Genomic DNA, 19026 nt, shown 5'->3' with positions numbered 1-19026 from the left:
TTCTTGTATTTGTAGTTATTTGTAGTTATCTCCTACGCGTTTCCCTTTTCCATGTTCCTCCTCTAGAAGTTCATTCATGTTTCAGCGTTTCCTTGTTTCAGTTATGGCTATTGTTGGTTTCCTGTTGTCTCGTTGTCCTTAACAGTTTCATTTGTGTCTCCAAACTCCTGTGTTCAATCCCCACTACAGAGTGTGTGTGGGACGATCGTGGCTCAAGAGTTGGCAGTTCGTCTTGTAACCGGAAGGTTGCCGGTTCGAGCCCTGGCTCGGACAGTCTCAGTCGTTGTGTCCTTGGGCAAGACACTTCACCTAACGCCTACTGGTGATGGCGCGATATGGCAGCCTCGCTTCTGTCAGGGCAGCTGTGGCTACAACTGTAGCTGCCTTCACCAGTGTGTGAATGAATAGTGGAATTGTACAGCGCTTTGAGGGTCTCGAAAAGCGCTATATAAATGCAATCCATTATTATTGTGTGTTTCCAGTCTTCCCCGTGGTCTCTGTTGGATGGTCTGTTTTCACTGCTGTGAGTTTTCCCTCATTATCCTCAAGCTGAGGAATTTTGTTGGAATTTCATTCCCTGGATGTTTCACCCTTTTGTTGGGTTTTTATAGACATTACCACCAGCTTTTCAACTACGCTCTCATTTTGTTCTTTCCTTTCCTCTCTGGTTTAAATTTAGGTGCAGCTTTAATGCAAACTGTGACACACCAGGAAGTAGACACTTTATTTTTACTCTTGGTTATGTATGATAGAGAGGATCTCTCCAGCATCATCTATCTAAGGCACACAGCTCTGGCTGTGAGCACAGAAGCCCCGCCCATTTGCTGTTCAAACCTTCCATTTGTGAAGCGCAGCCAATCAGCTAAAACTGCTTCTTTCACACAGAGGATGATTTCAGTGCCTTACATTAATGTCACATTACATTAAACTTTAAATTGAGGAAAGGTAGATTAAGTACAAGAATAAAAATAATAATAGATCCTTGTTGAACCACACAAATTGAACACAGCGTGAAGCTAAGCTCAGTTAGCTATCCTGGCAGCTGATATAGAGTGTGCCAGTTAAACTGCTTTAGCCTGCTAACAACTGCTGTTGCCTCTGCAAGCCGCTTTGAAACCCACCTCTGTGAAAGCGCATGGAAGGACAGGGATGTGTGATCTCACTGCTGGCAAACAAATTACTGCAGATAATCAACAATCCTATTTTAACTAAAGTGGGAAAATTTGAATTTTCTGTTTTTCATATTCCTTCATGTAAATGATGATTTTATTAGTGGAAATCATTTAGTGGGTAAGGTCATTAGTTATGTTGTATAAAGTCAATATTCCTATTCATCATTAATGAGCACAGAAACCTCGAGGAAGGTTGTTTAAGTGCAAAAACTACTGAACACAGATGCCTCCTATGAGCCCTAAACAGGAAGAAATTCTTCAGGCTTATCTTTATTGTGTATTTCAGTGTTTAGTTATTGTTGATTTACTGACTGTTTTATATAGTGCACATTTTTATATAATTTCTTAATATTTCTTAAAAATCCCACACAGCATCTGTGCTTTCCACCATGGAGTAGGAGATGTGATGGTCAGATAGTAGTATAGCACACACTACAAGACACATTCTCACAGCAGAGCAAACTTTACATTTTTCTGAGCCCCATTCTCAAATCTCTCGCCCTTCTCGTTTCCTATACTACATGACGCCAAGGTCCCACCCTTAGAAAGCGAACACAGAGGGGGAAGGACAAACAGAAATTAGTGCTGGTGTGTAAATCTGATGAAAAAAAACATGGGACACTGTACCAGAAGGAGAGCGTATAGTCTGTAACGAAGGTATCGCTCTGTCGGACCAAGAAGGTGCCGTCTCGTCCGCTGGTCTCTTTGCAGTAATCTTGGATCAGCCGCTCGGCCATCTGCCTGCCTTCCTTCATGCGACCGTGGAACCACGGCTCCGAGCAGTGAAGGTCCTGATACTGAAACGTCACAAAAACAAAAGTTCTATCAACACTTTTCTAAATTATTGTAAAAGTTCTGTTAATAACTTGGAGCTGAAGGAGTCAGGGTTAGGGCTCCAGCATTTCTCACTAATGACGAGTGAAATTATCACAAGATGAATATTACAATAAACTCGAGCTTAGTCATCTATAATCATAAAATGCTATTTTTTATTACAAGAGTAACAAGAATCAAATGAATCAGGAGGAGCTATTTTTCTGTTTTAAAACCATATACTTAGTACTTTCACTTTAGTATCGTTGTACTTTGGAAATAATAACTAATCTAATATAATATAAGACATCATTCAACATCATTCAACATCCCCTTTTCGCTTCTTTACAGCTCATTGCACCACATGTCCAAAAAAGATGCATAAACCTGATATTTGAAGTTTGCTACTAAACTTTGGTTTTTACCTTCCTGGGATCCTCTTCCTCATCCTCGTACTCTTCTGCATAGTACAGCTTGTCGTCAGAGATCACACAGTAGTGCTTGTTCCAGCGCTGACAAAGAGAAATGAACATTTACATTTCCACCTTCCCATGCAAAACATGCCACTTGTTCAGGAAGCTTTTCAAAGAGCAACAGGGACACAAAGCGTCGGGCGCTGCTTTCGCTCAGTGAGGTCAATGAATTACAGAGAGATGACAAAAAATTGCAGACGCACATGAGCACCCAGCATAGCGCAGACACGAGTCCGTTTGTTACGCTACAGTACTAACGCAGCTGTTTAACACTATATTATCATAATAGAGGCAAAAAGTGGCAAGAACCGTCAGCCCTGAATCCAGAGAAATTCATTGGATTTGACTGGATTTAGCTACATTTAAATGACATAACTGAACACATTTAATCTCAGAACCTCAAACCTCTCTCATCAATGGCACACACTGATATGTGGGGTAATACCTGATCTACAGGGTCCCAGATCTCCAGGTCTCCTTCTTTCTGTCCCTTTCTAACATCCTTGACGGTGAATCCTCCCTCCATGTTGATCTTCTTGTGCTGCTCAAAGAAAACAAGGAGAGCACCGTTTTCAGGAATTATGACAAATCGTTTCCACTGACGCGCGGATGCGCTCAGACCACATTACCTTGAGTATGATCTTGCCCTTCAGCTGCGTGGGTGAAGGCAGCTGCTCGGCCAGGTGCTCCACGGGTTCGATCAGCAGTTTGTCTCCAAATACTTCTCTGAAAGTACGAGCCATCTGACGCTGCTGATCTACAGGGCAGTGCTCCTCTATGGACAGAATCACCGGGAACCTGAGACAACGAGACGTGGTTACCGAGATGTTCTGAATGGTCCAATGAAAAAACAGAATCCTTCCCAATGAATTAAGAGGCTGACAAAAAGTTCTTAAATCATCACATTGAATCGCTGCTTCTGCAGTTTAGCTCAGATCTTTGAATTCACAGAACTGCAATGTTGATTTATCTGGATCCATCATCAGCTTATATTCAGATCTAACAGCAGTCAAAGGCAGCATTTTTTGAGTAACACGTCTGGTTGTTTTGATTCTTACTCTGAGGTGACAAACGCGTGCTCGTTTATCGCTCTGACCACATCCTCAAACTTGATCTTCGTCGTCCTGCTCCAGCCATGGTAAATGATTGGCTCCCCGGGGCCCTCCCAGCAGTCCACTGTTTGCATTCAGTAACACACAAAGAGACACTGTGAACACACTGAGTGAGCAAAAAAACCTCTTATTAAAAACTCTTGTTTTACATGTAATGGTATGAGTCATGTCCAAAGTTAAAGCAATCAACTGTGGTTCTGTGACATTTACGTCAAACGTTACTAAGCATTAAATAAGAGTTTGGCCAAATTAAGCTGAAAAGCCCCAAAACATCGAGTGGACAGGGTGGTTAATTTATATGTTAGAAACCATATAAGACAGACAAGAGTTAAAATAAATCTTATTTCAGTCACTGATTTTTGTTCTGCCTACATTAACATGTGTCTTGAGGGAGCCAATCAAAAGTGGACAGCTCAAAATCAAAGTTCTGCTCTCACATCTCGACGAGGGCCTGCGATCACTTCTTGCTCACTTTGATACAAACTAGCATGCACAGAGTTTCCATTTTCAAAGATCAAATGTGTAATCAGCAGCCGTGCACTTAGAGAGAACCGACAACTTAGAGACTGTGACGTTAACCGCGAGTTTTTGGGCAAACACGTGGAGACCCCAGCAGTCGCTCTGACCTGCACCAGCCAACTTTCTTTCGTTTTTTTTTTTGGAAGCATATTTGATGAATGAGATATTGGGGCAGGAGCATTACTGAGTGTTAGAGCTGGCTCGCTGGTCTGTAAGGCGTACAAAAGACTTTATCGACTATTCAATACTTGTTAGTGTCTTTTACACTTGGACATTGTATTAAAATCGGCAGCCTTGCTCAGGACACATCTACACACGCTGGTAAAAGCATGCGGCCGTAGCCCAGTCAGCCCAGATTACGCTGAGACGTTGGTTTGAATGATCAGACGTCACTGCTTGCTTCCTTCCTTCGTCACCGTCTTTGAGCTGTCCACTTGCAACAGAATCACTCAGGATGCATGCTAATGCCGGGCCCGAACAGTGGCGTCATTCGGGTGCAGCACACGCCGGGAGTTTGATACTAACATTCGACGCAGCGGCATCCCAGACGCAGACAGCGGACATAAGCCTCTGTGGACGACTCGCTGCGAATCTGATCACCTGTCAGGTAGCTGTTGAAGAGCAACAGGAGACATTTTATCTTTCACACATAGAGACATTTAAACCAACAGTATGTGGAAATATTACTGAGCATCATTAGTATGTGTGACGGAGTCAAACTGACGTGTTGTGTGAGGAGTTGACCCAGTAATGCGACAAAGGGTTGTTCATGTCCACGTTGCTGATGTCTGAGAACTTCTCATCCCAAATACAATTCTCCTTGGAAAACAGGAAGCCGAGGAACTGGAAGAGGAGAAACGCTTCAGATTTCAGAGTAATCTAACCCGTTCCCCCAGCCCCGCCCCTGCAGACTCCACAACGCTGTAGAACTGCTACGGGATGATTGTGTATTCACTTAAACACTCCAAAAACTTAAAGACTGCTTTCTGTTGATCAGAATTTCGAGCAAGTTTTTTAACACAACTGCATTCCTGTCAAAACTCAGTTTTAGCATCGATTGTCAAACTTGGTGCAGAAGAAGGAAGATGGTGTCCACTCATGTTGGTGCTGAATACCTCGCTCACGGTGAACTCCGGGTCATTGGTTTTTCTCATGGTGTCATCAATAAAGGTTGTCATCAGCTCTCTGACTTGGTTCAGATCATTGGCCCAAGTTTCCTGATGGATGAAAGGGCCAAAATAAATAAATAAATAAATAACTAAAAATCACACATCAGACTGCGACGGTTCATTTCAAACACTTTTTTTCTAGTCCCAGAGCTGTGTGATGTCAGCGAAAGAGGAAATCCATAAACATGCTGCTCTCTGTATATGAGGAAATCAGATGAAAGCCTTAGCAGACTTTAGAGAGAGGAGGGGAACTACATGGCTTGCTTTAGATAGAGTGTAAATTAAGTAACCGCACCACAGTCAGTGGCGACTAACGGAATAAATGTACCGCCCTTACGTATTTAAAATGCAAAATATGAGTAACTGTATTCTGTTAGAGTTACTGTTTGAAAAGGTGGTATTCAGTTACTTTGTTGAAATAAATAATTTCCCCCAGGGATCAATAAAGTATTCTGATTCTGATAAATGGATTGCACGGCAGTCTTTTCCTGTTTCATATGTTCAGCTTTGCTCTCTCTAGTTTTGGTAATTCCATGCACAAAACACGCATTAAGAGGCTCTAATGTCTGTGTCTCAGTCTCGCGGCCCATGTCACCCCTAGTTGCACGCCGCATAATGACTTGAAGAAATATTTTTAAAAATTATTCACAAAATGATTTAATATGAAGGCAATAGGCAGAGTGTTACAGGCATCGGCCCAAAGAATGTAGCCTGATGGGCAGTGTAGTCCGTGCTGCAGGGAGAATGGACCCGTGATGTTTCTGTGAGCGAGGAGGGAGAAAAAGGAAAAGTAGGAGCTGTCACCGAGCAGAACCAGGAGCTGGAAGCATGTAAATATAATAATAACCACTGCAGCCAAGAAGAGTGCCTGACGAGCCCAGCTGTAAGTAAGCTGTTAAGACTCGACTGTACACTGTGTTCGTGTTTGTAAGCAGCCTTTCAACGCCTCTCTCTGTCTCTCGCTAGCAAACTTGACCCAGACAACAAAGTAAAGCTAGTTTTCAGCTACGAGCCCGACACGAACCGGACGTATTAGCCAGAGGTCCCTTTACTACAGTTCGGAGCCGCGGACCTGTTTTATATACGAGATCGCTGCAAAAAGTGCAGCCTTACCTAATGTCCACCTACTGTTACTCATTTATATTAAGATTTAAACATCTAGTTGGTGTTGGTATGGAGAGTAACCGTCAGCAATAGTAATAAATCACACAGCAATAGTTCATTCATGTAGTTGCAAAAAGCATGATAATATATTAAGTAATCCAAAGTATTCAGAATACATTGCTCTCATTGAGTAACGTAACAGAATATGTTACAAAATACATTTTGGGGCATGTAATCTGTAATCTGTAGTGGAATACATTTTAAAAGTAACCTTCACAACACTGGCCACAGTACAGTTAATTTAGGTCCTTTTAAGTGTGAAGGGGAGTGTTTTTAATCTGCATATCGGTCCAGCGAGCACACTGAACTCTTCTGCTGTAAGAGCACGATAAATGAAAAGGAAGAAAAGGAAAAACAGTAAATTCTATAACTGGTCCCAGCTGTTGATGACTGCACTGTGGTGAATCTGGGAACCACCTAGTCAGCAATCTACAAACTGTCTTTGGGACAAAGCTGACCAGGGGGGCCAAGCAGGCTCCATCTGAGACATTCAGCCCTGTGCTGACATTCAAAGAGACCAGCGGCAGACAGCGAGACACTTCGGTCATCACTCTGTGGCCTTCAGGTGGCTGCTGTTACAGCCAGATTACAAAACAAATTGATGCACAGTTATAAAATCTACCAAATCAAACACACACCGATTCTGAACCATTTTAGTACAGCCCAAAATAGCTTCATCAGCCACATATATTTCTGTAATATACAACTGTCGACACAAGAGTTACATTTCAGTGTGCGTTCTGTTAGCAATAAGCTAATATTGCTAACATATAGATTTAAGTACTGCAGCTCATTTAAAAATCAAACCAGAGGCGAGTTCAGTGCACAGCTGCAGGGCTAAAACAGGGCAACAAAACCAAGATAAACTTCTCTGCACAGCGAGGAAGTCAATAATGAATGATATCATATCACTGTTCCCCTTCCTTATAAATAAGAACTGAACATAAGCTAACCTTCCATCATCCGCCAGCTCACTGGTGACTTGTTGGGGGTAAACTTTGCTAGTCTGCAAATCTTTTAATGAGAAAATCTGTAATGCCGAGATGAAAGTAAAAATGAAAGTAACATTTTCTAGTTTCTGAAAATGTGCCCGTTTAGAAACCCCAACCTTACCCCTACACCTGGACGAGTCGCTGGTGACCTGATATCATAGTCAGGGCTGCACATAAGTGGCCCGTAGGTGCGCATTCGCTGTCAAAATAAAAGATGCGCACCAGATAAGAAGTTGCAATGTGCGTTTGCGTCCATATAAAAGGCACTGTTTTCATCCGCTAGAGTGGGATTTTCACAGCATATTCCGCACCACATCTTTGTGCGTTCATCATTTGTTTGAAGCCAGCTCACCTCCTGCAACCACTTTTCCGAGAATACGTGCTTCTTTTGCGGTTCGGACTCCTGACATTTCTTTGGAGGTGGAGGAACACCACAGTAATTGCTTAAAGGAGCTTCTTCGACATCTTGAGGAGTTCTAAACAAATGTCTGTCCTCCTCCAGAAAATCTTATGTACGCAAACGTGCGTTGCAACTTCTTATCTGGCGCGCATCTTTTATTTTGACAGCGAATGTGCACCTGCAGACCACTTATGTGCACCCCTGATCATAGTACCACCCTATTAGAGCACTTCGCTCTCGCTCTGCAGGCCTACTTGTTGTTCCTAGAGTATTTAAAAGTAGAATGGGAGGCAGAGCCTTCAGTTTTCAGGCCCATCTTCTGTGGAACCACCTTCCAGTTTGGATTCAGGAGAAAGACACTATCTCTACTTTCAAGATTCAAACTTTCCTTTTTGCTAAAGCATATAGTTAGGGCTGGACCAGGTGACCCTGAGTCCTCCCTTAGTTATGCTGCAATAGGTCAAGGCTGAAATCAGGAAACAAAATCCAGGAGCAACAAGAGGTGATGAGACAAGTGGAAACAGGTGGGGAACACAGCAGGAAGTAATGAGAGGACAAGACAAGGGAAGCAAAACTGAAAGCAAAGCACAAGGAATGGCTAACTATCAAAATAAAACAGGAAGTGAGAGAACACAGACAAGAATGAACTTAATACAGGAGGACTGACACAAGAGGACAGAACAGCGGGGAGAACTCAAGTCTGAATGAACTCGGAAACTAGTATCCGGCATAAATAAAGGAGGAAATACATGAAACAATATTGAAAAAGAAAAATATTTCAATAATCCAAACTCTGGGTAAGATGACCCAGGACCATGACAAATGATGACATATATGTCCTTTAAGTGGGTGTAACTGTAAGCAAAGACCTCAGCAGGCATGTTAGGATGAATCCAGGCAATTATTTTACAGCCTCACGTGGAGTCATGAGTCTGATTCATAATATGACTTAAAGCTGCATGCATAGAATCACCAGAAAATTCTAAAAGCTTCAGAAGTTTTGTTGACTTTGCCTCCAAATAACGTTTAAACGTTTTTATCCCTGCAAACTGTCGTTCTCACACACATGTGCACTGCGTAAACACATTACAGCTTCACTTAAGTACCCATCAAGACATGTACAGTATCCCTGTTCATCACACCAGATGAACCAATGCCACACTAGTTACAATTATAATAAATAGAAGTACATTTACCCATATCTTTGCTATGACAGTGAAAAGAAAGATGAATTCCACCACTCAGCTGGTCCTGGACGTGTGCTGGCTGCAGTATGATTGGCAGTGTTGGGACTAACGCGTTATTAAGTAACGCGTTACAGTAACTACGTTATTATTGTGGTAACGAGCACGGTAACTAGTTATTATGCCAAAATCAGGAACGCGTTAGTCGTTACTGGGATTTAGATAGGGTCGTTACTCGTTACTTCGTGTGGTGGCATCGCAGAGCTTCCACAGATTCAGTAACATTAGCAAGTGGTGGAGGCCAGCAGGTGGATGAGGGAAAGGGACGCAGAAGGAAAAGAGACCCGAGGCGGCCGCCGGTCCGAGTGTGAACTGAACTTCAGGTAAGAAGTTATGACCTGCAGTCTCTCTGGGTCAGATATGAACCAGGTTTAGGTGGAGTTTATTTTCGTTATTCTGACTTTTTCCGTACTGCGTGCTAGCTAGCATGACAGGGTTTCTATACAGCTGGGTGGGTGCTATGAAGTTAATGATGTTGAACTTTATTTTGTTCATAAGTTATTAGAGTTGCCAACCGTCCCGTCTGGTATTCAGAGAAAATATTACGCGTTTCTTATTGAGGTGAAAAGGAACAGTTTGTCCCGTAATTCAGCTACAATGGAAAAGGCACAAAGCTGGAGTTATTCTGTGTTTACGCTGCACAGCTGCCTCTTCTTCTCTCATCCTCTCACCCTCTCTCTCTCCTGTTTCTACTTCAATCATGAAACTGATCAATGATCAGCTGATCGGCTCTCTTGTTTGTTTATTGCCCACTTTGCGCCGAAAGAGGAAACCAGTCGCGCTAAACAACAGCAGCACGTTCAAGCTTGATCAGCTATTGAGAAACAGGTTTACCTTTTAGGTCACATGGATGAGTTGAAGGGAAAGTTATGAACTGTTTCTGAGAGACAAATAACACCAGGATCCTTTTTTAGGTAGCTGACAGCTGGTAACTGTGCAGGTGCGGATCTAGCAAAGTGTTGCCAGGGGTCCATGTAGGGCATTAACGGGGAAAGGGGGGCACAAAGAAATACTTTTCTTTCTTATTCTCATTTAAAATGTCTCGCTTTTAAAAAATAATTATCTGAATCTTACAACAAACGATTGATAGATTGATGCATATATACCATCAGAACAGTGAACATCACTGTCACAACAGGGTTTATTTTCATTCAAAGGCTTTATGATTTTTCCTATAATGGTGGGCCGGTCTCTAGTCAAATTCCCCGGGCCAATTTTTTGTCCCAGTCCAGCCCTGTAAGCAGCTCATCTGCAGTCTGGTGTTACCTACATCTTCCTATTCAGAAGGCAGAATTTCAGAGTTCTGAGTACAATCGACAGCACCACGACTGCAGTTTTTGTGTTGGATGTAAAAGGCGCACATGACTCTGTGACGTAGGCTAGAATCATGGCAGCAGTCAATGACGGTCCAGGCGTGGGATTTCTCTCGTGGAAATGTGCACATTATTTTTTCCTTTCTATTGGTAGGTGGCACAGTGCACTGTGGCAAGTAAGCAAGCTAGAAGACTGCAAAGTTATGGAAGCAACACATTAACAAGAGAATTCGGAGTAAAACCAAAGTTACTTTGCCTAGTAACTAGTTACTTTGAAAGTAACGAGTAACTTGAAGTAACTGAGTTACTTTTGAGAGAAGTAACTAGTAATGTAACTAAGTTACTATTTTAAAGTAACTTACCCAACACTGATGATTGGTTATATTTAATCTGTTTGGCTCTTTTCCACCTTCAAAGTTTCCAAATTCTACTCAGGATTCCTCGAGTGCCAGGTTTGCTCCGTGTCTGCTTCCTGCATAATCCTCACCCTAAATATAGTCACGGCTTGTCCGACATGCTCGTTATTCCTTGTAGCTTGTTTACCTGTTGCTGATAGATGAGAAATCGTTGGAAATCGTGCAGGAGAACGGCCGAAGCATCCGGTTTGTCTGTGTTACTGCAGGACGGAGGAGAGAGGGAACACACATTCACACGATGCCGTCAGAGCATCCTTCATCAGATCGCTATTATTTACACGAGAGGAAACGGGATCTCACCCCAGAATGAAGGCGCAGGATTCTTTCTTGAACTCGTCAAGAATCTGAGAAAAAACAAACCCAGCATGAATGAAAGGGCTACAAAAACAAGAACCTGTGTCTGGTGATATTATGTGATGTCATTCATTCATACAAACCTCATTCTGCTCAAACATGAGAAGGTTATAAAATTTATGAAACTGCTCAAAGTCCAGGCGATCCTTCTTCGAGCCCACTTCCTGCGAAAGCAGAGCATGAAAACTGTGATCAAGCTGACGGGAGCAGCTGCAGACGACTGTTTTGTGTTCTGAGGGGGTTTAACTATGTTTTTAAAAATGCATCCGCAAAGTGGAAATACCTGGAACTTTTCTTTCAAAGTGCGAGAGCTCGGCGCCTTGTAGTTCATCAAAGGAAGCAGTGCCTTCAGTTCCTTCAAGGAGATGCTGGATATGAGACAAAAAACCCAGTGTGATCAGACTGGAAACCATTTATTATTACTGGTTATAGCATGTTCAGACACTGTCCTGTGTGCAGAAAAAAGCCCACTTAACATCAGGTATAGAACAGATTTTTTTACAAGTGTATGCAATGTGAAATTATTCTGAGATCCAGATTACATCCACAAGAAATTTTAAAGTTTCCAGGGTTGAAAGGCGCAGCATCAGTAACACAGGGTAGTACTATCTGTGACGCATTGCAGAGTAACAGAAGCTTGCATCGCTAAGTGCATTATGGGTAAACTTTAAAGGGTCGGATCAGCATGAACAGGTTTACCAGACTTATGTCCTGCCGTGATTTCAACTTTGTTCCAATTAATTTCTCATCCTGTTACATGATGAACACAGTCAAGTGCTGTTTATGTGTTCCATACAACAGTTTGGACATTCAGTCATTTCACGCTCTGAGCATGCAGGAGGGCGTGGACCACAGAGTCGCAGCAACTGAGCATGCTCTCTCCACAGTTTGTTGCTTCACTAACTCTTCAGCTCGAGACATCTAGCTACATGTTAAATATAGCCAGCTGGAATATTTAGCTTCTGTTCATTTTTAAAGAATCCATATTAAACACAGCAGGTGGCTGAAGGCAAACAGGCGCTAGTGCTGGTGGGACCAGAGATCGGGGCTGCAGCACACTGGTAAAACCACTGGATTTATTTTGTAAAAAAAAAAGAAATATTAGTAAGTATCATAAACTAAACAGTTAGTAGGTAATCTTTATATTCAGCATACCTGTTTGTCTTGGTCTGATTAACAGAATACATCTGCTTCCTCAGCCAGCTGGAGGGGCAATAACACAGAGAGAGCAATGATCAGAGCAGCACAGCCACAAATAACTATGGAAGTGTGTGTGTGTGTGTGTGTGTGTGTGTGTGTGTCCTGTTAAGTCATGGAAACACAGCTGGGTGTCTGTGTGTGTCTGTAGGTGTTTGCATGACTCATATTGTTAGGTGCATCCTAACAGTATGTATAATGTAACATTTGAAAGCAAAGACTTGATAAAAGTGTAGTTTATGTTTAGATCATGGAAAAACAAAGACCTCAAACAGTTCACATTTTTACTTTTAAAGCCCGCTTTGTTAAGTTAAGTGGGCCGAACATGTGAAACTTCACATTCTGTCGCTCTAAAGATGCTTGACTGCACATTTAAACCCTGAAATATCTTAATATAAGATAAAGAAGTGGAGCACCTCTCAGTTTTTCTACGTGATAAGGTTTCTGGTAGCTCACTGCCACAATGTGCTGTATTTGCAAAAATTATTTTCTTTTTTTTTTAAAACCACAATTTATATAGTAGACAGTGAAAAACAGGAACTTTCCTGTCATTTAAATGTTTATCTGTCACTTAAATACTTCGGTGTCAGATGAAATGGCTCGGGGGAGGTGTTTATCAGCAGGAAAAGCTGCAAAACATATAAAAATACAGTTAAAAGTCCAAAACTTTCTGCCATCTTTTACATTTTCCAAAGCTGTCTGGCAGGCTGGTCTTTTCCAGGCCAGTTCTGGCCCCCAGGCCACATGTTTGACACCGCTACCTTAGGGTAATGTTTTGCTTTAAATTCGAGGCAGCTATGGTTGGAGGACATCTTCACAGAATGAATAAATGTCAGTGTCTGAGGTGATGTAAACACTGCAGCGTGCACGGCTACCTCTCTATGAGCACCGGGGTTGGTGATGCCCGAGTCTCCTCCCTCAGCATTTCAAGTCCCACCAGCCATTTCTGCGCCTCATCCACAGAATCAGCTGCACAGTGAGAAAAAAAGACTCATTACTCAAAGATGTGTTCGTGAAAACACCAGTGGATTTGGTTATATTACATAGGTAACACCAAAACTACCGTTTACCCCTAAAACAAATTAGCCTGCACTGGGCACTTCCTGGAGCAACAGGTGCACTTATGCACTGAAAAGCTTCAAAAGAACTTAACAGCAAGCGTGGGAAATGAAAAGAAGATGCAAATACATCACGCAAATCCACTTGGCAACTACGAGTTTGTTGTGCAGCAGATACATATTTCTGATGCTACTAAATTCTGTTATAAACACTGCATGGAACATCCATAAAGCTTCACCTCCCAGACTGAGGGTGCTGAGAACAAACTGGGAGCCGTAAAAGATGGTGAAGCAGGTGCTCTCATCGCGCTTGTCCTTCCCATCTTTGAAGCGTTCAAAGTCCTTGGAGTTCCTTCCCGGACGGATCTCCCGGATCTCAGACAGGTCCACTGAAACGCAGCACACGTGTTTCTTTAAAGCAGCTACAGTTTTTAAAGGATGTGATTTAACTATACAACCATCATCATTCCCGAAGGAGACCTTTAATGCATATTTCCAAACTTAGACTTTATTCATAGACTTTACTAAAGTAGAAATGTTTGATTTGGACTAACACTGGGCCCCTCAGTTCATCCTCCCCTTTATCAAACCTACTACAAACAGGGGGTGGAGCTTATGTGCACATAGTATCTTGCTCAAGGATATTTGGCATGCAGACTGGGTTCGAACCACTAACTTTGCACTTAGTAGCTGACCACCTCAGTTACAGCCACCCCATTTACCAATTATATCGCACAAACAGGATAATTAACTCATCTTTTCCCCAGAGCCATGTGATGAGATATCAGGCCTCTGTGCACAGATATGATAAACTCGTTTTTTATTTCCTTTTTAAAGTGGAGTCACCCTGTGTTCAGCAGGTGACCCATATGCCATAAGGATTCGAGGCTATGTTCTGTGTCTTTCTCCACTGTCCCATCAAATAAAGGTTAAAATACCTCAAATGCATATACAAGAATAAAGTGAAATCACACAATCAAGGAGAAATTTAGACAAAACATGCACATTGTTTTATAAACTGGAGTATATGATGTATGGTTAACTTCCTTTTTTAGCCACAGTCATCTCTGAAGCTTCATGAAGCTGATATTCAAAACTACACAATGAGCAGTGAAGTGCAGGAGATAACAGGTACTGTTCTATGTGCTGTGGTACCTCTTATACACTAATGTGCCTCCTGGCTTTTTGAGGTGTGGTTTGATATTTGTTTTTATAGGGATGTTGTGATTAGTCATAGGGTCACAGAAAAGAAACAGAAATGAGGCAGTGACCAAAATGGTAACACTGTGGCTTTAAAATGCCCAAAACACTGGCGGACGTTACCGTGGTTACATACATCCGCTATATAGATACTAGGAAACGGGAAATAAGGTCACAGAGAAAGGAGTGTGGATGGTGTGGTTTAAAACATGTCACATCCTGCTTCAGATGAACCCATTTTTGAAAGTTGTGAACCAAACCTGACAGATTCTGAGCTGGAGCATCACGGTGTATGACAACAAGCCTTACAGAGGAAACAACAGTGGGACCCTCAGGTCGTACAACTGAGACTCAAATACTTACAGACGCCATCGGTCTTGTCCGCGGTACGTGTCCACGCCACCTGACGGGTCTCCATGATGACCTGCACAGTGAGGCGCTCTGCCTTCTGCCGAAACACCGTCATGACCACGCCCATCTCCAGGTCCCGCTTGATCACGATCTTCCTGTACTCAGTCATCTCGCCCTGCTGCCCCAAACGAGCCATCTCTGCAGCTGACACAGGGTGGGAGAAAGCCGAAGCGTGACGTTTGAATAATTAGGAAAACGTGGAAACATGAGTTTTTGCTGGCTGAGACTATTTTAAACAACAACTAACCCATCAGTCATCACAGGCACCTTGCAGCTGGTGCATACTAGAGTAAAATCCTCCCTGTTGTGACACATTTATGAATCCTGCAATAGCCTTTAAAGCAGAGCGTATGTTTTTCCCACAAACTCACCGAGAAACAAACCTCTCCTCCTGCTCCATAAATCATCCTTTACTCCAGAAGGCATCACTCAATCAATCCTGCCTTTATTTAAGTTACGAAATACGATGATGAGTGGGTTCCCCCCGGGTACTCCGGCTTCCTCCCACCGTCCAATACCTCCACTTTTTAAAGTTAATTGCATAATACAGTAAGCACAAGCTAAACAGAGATATTCACTGAATTTCAGCATTTTCCTTTCTTTATAACTCTTTTTAAACTGCTTTATGTTTGGACGTTGCCTCAACTCCACACTCGGACTGGTCCACAGCTTCACTGCACGCACAGAAACACAAAGACTGTTCCCGGTATCACACAGTCACAGCTTGAAGTTACAAAAACACCTTAAGTTATAACTTCCTTCTCTCAAAAAGAACAGTGAGAAAGTAGTGAGTGTGTATATAACCTGTAACCTGCAGTGTGGATGATTTGAACTGTAAAAAGAGTAAACAGTGAATGCAATGTTGTTTTTTAGTTATTGCCCCAGACCTCTGCACAATAGCTTACGTAAGGTGAAACCAGTGAACAGTGGAAAATATGAAGTCCAGTCTAATACTAGCAGCATTGGACTGGATTAGTATTGCAATGCTAGTAATGCAACTAGCATTGCAATAGTATTACTAGTACTGCAATGCTTCTTGATACTTTGGAATGATTATATGTTATATATCATATCTTATTCTCTCCAGTTAAGTTTTTCATCTATTATTACCTCAAGAAATGTATTTTCACTCAGTATCAACTTCATTCATTTGAATGTTAACATTTGTACTTAAACTGCTATTACCAAATAACACAGTTTAGTTTTATTCAAATTTAATGACAATGTGTTTTTGTAAAGAACTTCATTTATTTGGTTAGTTGTCCCAGATCATCACCAGAGCAGGAAATGTTTGTATCATCAGCAAAGAGTGACATTTGTAATACTTTGAACACTTTAAAGGTGTCCTTGATGTATAAGTTAAAGAATTATGGGCCCAAAACTGAGCCCTGGGGTACACCACAAGCAATGCCCATACATAAAGAGCAATAACCCTTTCATTTCACAAACTGCTTCCTGTCTCTTATATAATTCAGAACACAGTTTAAAACGACGCCTCTGGCACCATAAAGTTCCAGTTTTCTTATTAATATATCCTAATCTATAGGGTCAAATGTTTTTCTCAAGATTATGAACAACCCGGCCACATATTGATTTTTGTCTGTGGAATTTGTGATGTATTCTGTTGGATCTAATAGTGCCGATGATGTTGATCTTCTTCATCTGAAGCCGTACCCACTCTCGGTGAGTAGTTTATCTATACATTTTCCAGTCGGTTGTTAAACAGTTTTTCAAGTATTTTTGAGAACTGAGGTAAAGAGGCAGGCCTGTAGTTTGTGAATCGGTGTTTGTTGCCCGAGCTATAACTTTTTATTTTCATTCGTTCTGAAAATCGACTAGTTTGAAATGTAAGTAAATGGTTTTAAAATACCCTCAAAGAATATCAGTATCATTACAATCCAAGGATTTCTGATTTTCACATTTTTTGACAATTTAAAAAACTTTATTTTCATCGGCAGCTGTGAGAAATATTGAATAAGGATTTCTGTCTATCCTCTGCTGTCCCAGGATCAGTGATCGTTCTTGCTAAATTTGCTTCAGCAGTTACAAAGAAATGATTAAAGCTGTTTGCTACAACATCCATATTATATTCTTCATATTCATTGAAACACTGAAATACGTGGGATGGTTGTTTAGTCCAGCCCCATGTTTTATAACACTGTTCAGTATTTCCCATGATCTTTTAATATTATTTCTATTATTACCCAATTCCTTCTTACTATATTTAAGTATATTCATTAACTTATTTTTATATCTTTCATATCTAATTTCAGTATCTTTGGTTCTCTTTCTTAAGAAATCTCTGTATAGTGCATTTTTCCTTCTTTTGCAGACCTTTTGTTATCCGTGGACAGTCCGTATATTCATGTTTTCTACTATATTGCTTTATTGGACAGTTTGTATTATACAATAATGTAAATATTCTAAGCAATTCATCATAAGCACCATTCGCATCCTGTTTCTGAACACTTCATCCCAGTTCTGTTTCATTAAATCGTTTTTAAAGACATTTATTGTTTCCTTTGTTTTTACTCTTCTGTATTCCTTTAACAGGTTCATACAGTACAATTTTCTGTGAGCCATTTCTGTAAATGAACTTATTGTAAGTAAGTGTTTTTCAAAGTGATAATAAATGCAATTAAAAGATTAGTCTTTAGCAGGTATCATTTAATGTAAAGACAATAATAATGGACCCAGGATTGAACTCTGTGGAACCCCTCGGTTTAGGAGTGGCATGAAGGGGGTGCAAGGAAAACACAGCAGATCTGCAGGTAATGAGAATACTTGATAGGAAATAAAGACCCTCAATGACACAACACAAGAGCCTAAAAATAGTTTTGAACTACACAACGGTTTCACAAGGAGGCGAAACAGATATTTAGAGTCTATTCAGAATCCCTACTGATGTGTCCCTTCTTCAGACAAGAAATGTATGATGCTTTTTACTAACACATACGATTAAGAAAAAATAATAAATGCACATACTTGATCTGAAAACAGTGAATAAATGCACGTGTGGATTACTGCCCAGGACAACGAGCCATATAGTGTGAACTTTTACTTCTTATTCAGGTTGGGAGATGCAAAATGACCACAAAGATAGGAAGAGATGCAAATTGGCCATAAACAGATATAACACAACCAGTGAGAGTCACAAAACAACTACTAGGAGATGCAAAATATCTGCATGATACATAGCCGGTGAAGCAAAACGACTATAGCAACATGACCGTGTGGTTTGTGGTAGTTCTGCGTGTCTTACAGTCATCTGGCTGCTTTGGGAGACTTGCGATAGCCACATGTCGCTTCAGACCCTTCTGGCTGACACGGTGCTGACGACAAACAACAGAAATCACTCATTTACATCTCATCCCAGTTTTCAGACTTTATGGTTTCACTTGAATCCAGGTCACTGCACAGGAATGTCCATGTTCTGAGCCGTGTGACGACACGTTAATTCTTTCACTATATCTGGATTCTACTTTAGCCTGAAATGGGAAGCTGACCTCACCCACGTCTTTTCTGACGAGTGGGTCCACGTCCAAACTCCACATCTGGCACCATTTCTATTTTTGCTTTTTCATATCTTCATCTCATTTGCGGGGTGTGCTAACAGAAAGGCAGCAGAATACAAAAGGAAGTGGAAGTTGAGATCACACATGCTGCAACTCCGGTCAGTGTGTTGACATTTCAACCCATGTACATTATTACATAAGCACTCATGTCGCAAAGTGCAAAAAGCTGCAGTTTCTCTAGCTGCCTCTTGAGGCTGACTCCAAAGTGAGTCGGCCACAGATCCCCACAGTTAAATGCTTGGACTTGCAGCACAAATATGCATGTTTGCAGACTAGTATAAAAAACTGACCTCTGCCGAACATTTCCCCCTTCCTAACAACTGTGTTAAGTTAGGGAGAAGCTGCTTTGAGTGGCATGTGTGCTGGTCCAGGCAGCTGTAGCAGCTAGCGCGCCGCTAATTCCACTCCTGAAACTCGACTAGCAGGCATATGTGTACCTGTGTG

At 41.6% G+C, this 19026-nt stretch overlaps 1 protein-coding gene across 3 annotated transcripts in view; it reads right to left on the bottom strand.

The window, feature by feature from the left end:
- plcg2 (phospholipase C, gamma 2) overlaps window positions 1-19026 on the bottom strand; it is a 54822-nt gene that overhangs the window by 22367 nt on the left and 13429 nt on the right. For 2 of the 3 annotated variants that reach the window (XM_026172484.1, XM_026172483.1), the window contains exons 2-17: window positions 14960-15151; window positions 13636-13785; window positions 13214-13307; window positions 12297-12344; window positions 11425-11509; window positions 11225-11305; window positions 11088-11131; window positions 10915-10987; window positions 5205-5306; window positions 4814-4932; window positions 4615-4700; window positions 3517-3634; window positions 3088-3256; window positions 2904-2999; window positions 2411-2497; window positions 1800-1969 (exon numbers count right to left, since the gene is read on the bottom strand). In XM_026172484.1, coding sequence (XP_026028269.1) covers window positions 1800-1969; window positions 2411-2497; window positions 2904-2999; window positions 3088-3256; window positions 3517-3634; window positions 4615-4700; window positions 4814-4932; window positions 5205-5306; window positions 10915-10987; window positions 11088-11131; window positions 11225-11305; window positions 11425-11509; window positions 12297-12344; window positions 13214-13307; window positions 13636-13785; window positions 14960-15143 — 1706 coding nt within the window. In that variant the 5' untranslated portion in view covers window positions 15144-15151. The remainder of the gene's footprint in view (window positions 1-1799; window positions 1970-2410; window positions 2498-2903; window positions 3000-3087; window positions 3257-3516; window positions 3635-4614; window positions 4701-4813; window positions 4933-5204; window positions 5307-10914; window positions 10988-11087; window positions 11132-11224; window positions 11306-11424; window positions 11510-12296; window positions 12345-13213; window positions 13308-13635; window positions 13786-14959; window positions 15152-19026) is intronic. The other variant, XM_026172485.1, reaches the window with a different exon arrangement.

This window comes from Astatotilapia calliptera, chromosome 7 (genome assembly GCF_900246225.1).
Source record: "Astatotilapia calliptera chromosome 7, fAstCal1.2, whole genome shotgun sequence".
In the NCBI taxonomy this organism is placed as follows: domain Eukaryota; kingdom Metazoa; phylum Chordata; class Actinopteri; order Cichliformes; family Cichlidae; genus Astatotilapia; species Astatotilapia calliptera.
Note: the sequence above shows the minus strand (reverse complement) of the source record. Positions and strands in the feature narration are given on the sequence as shown.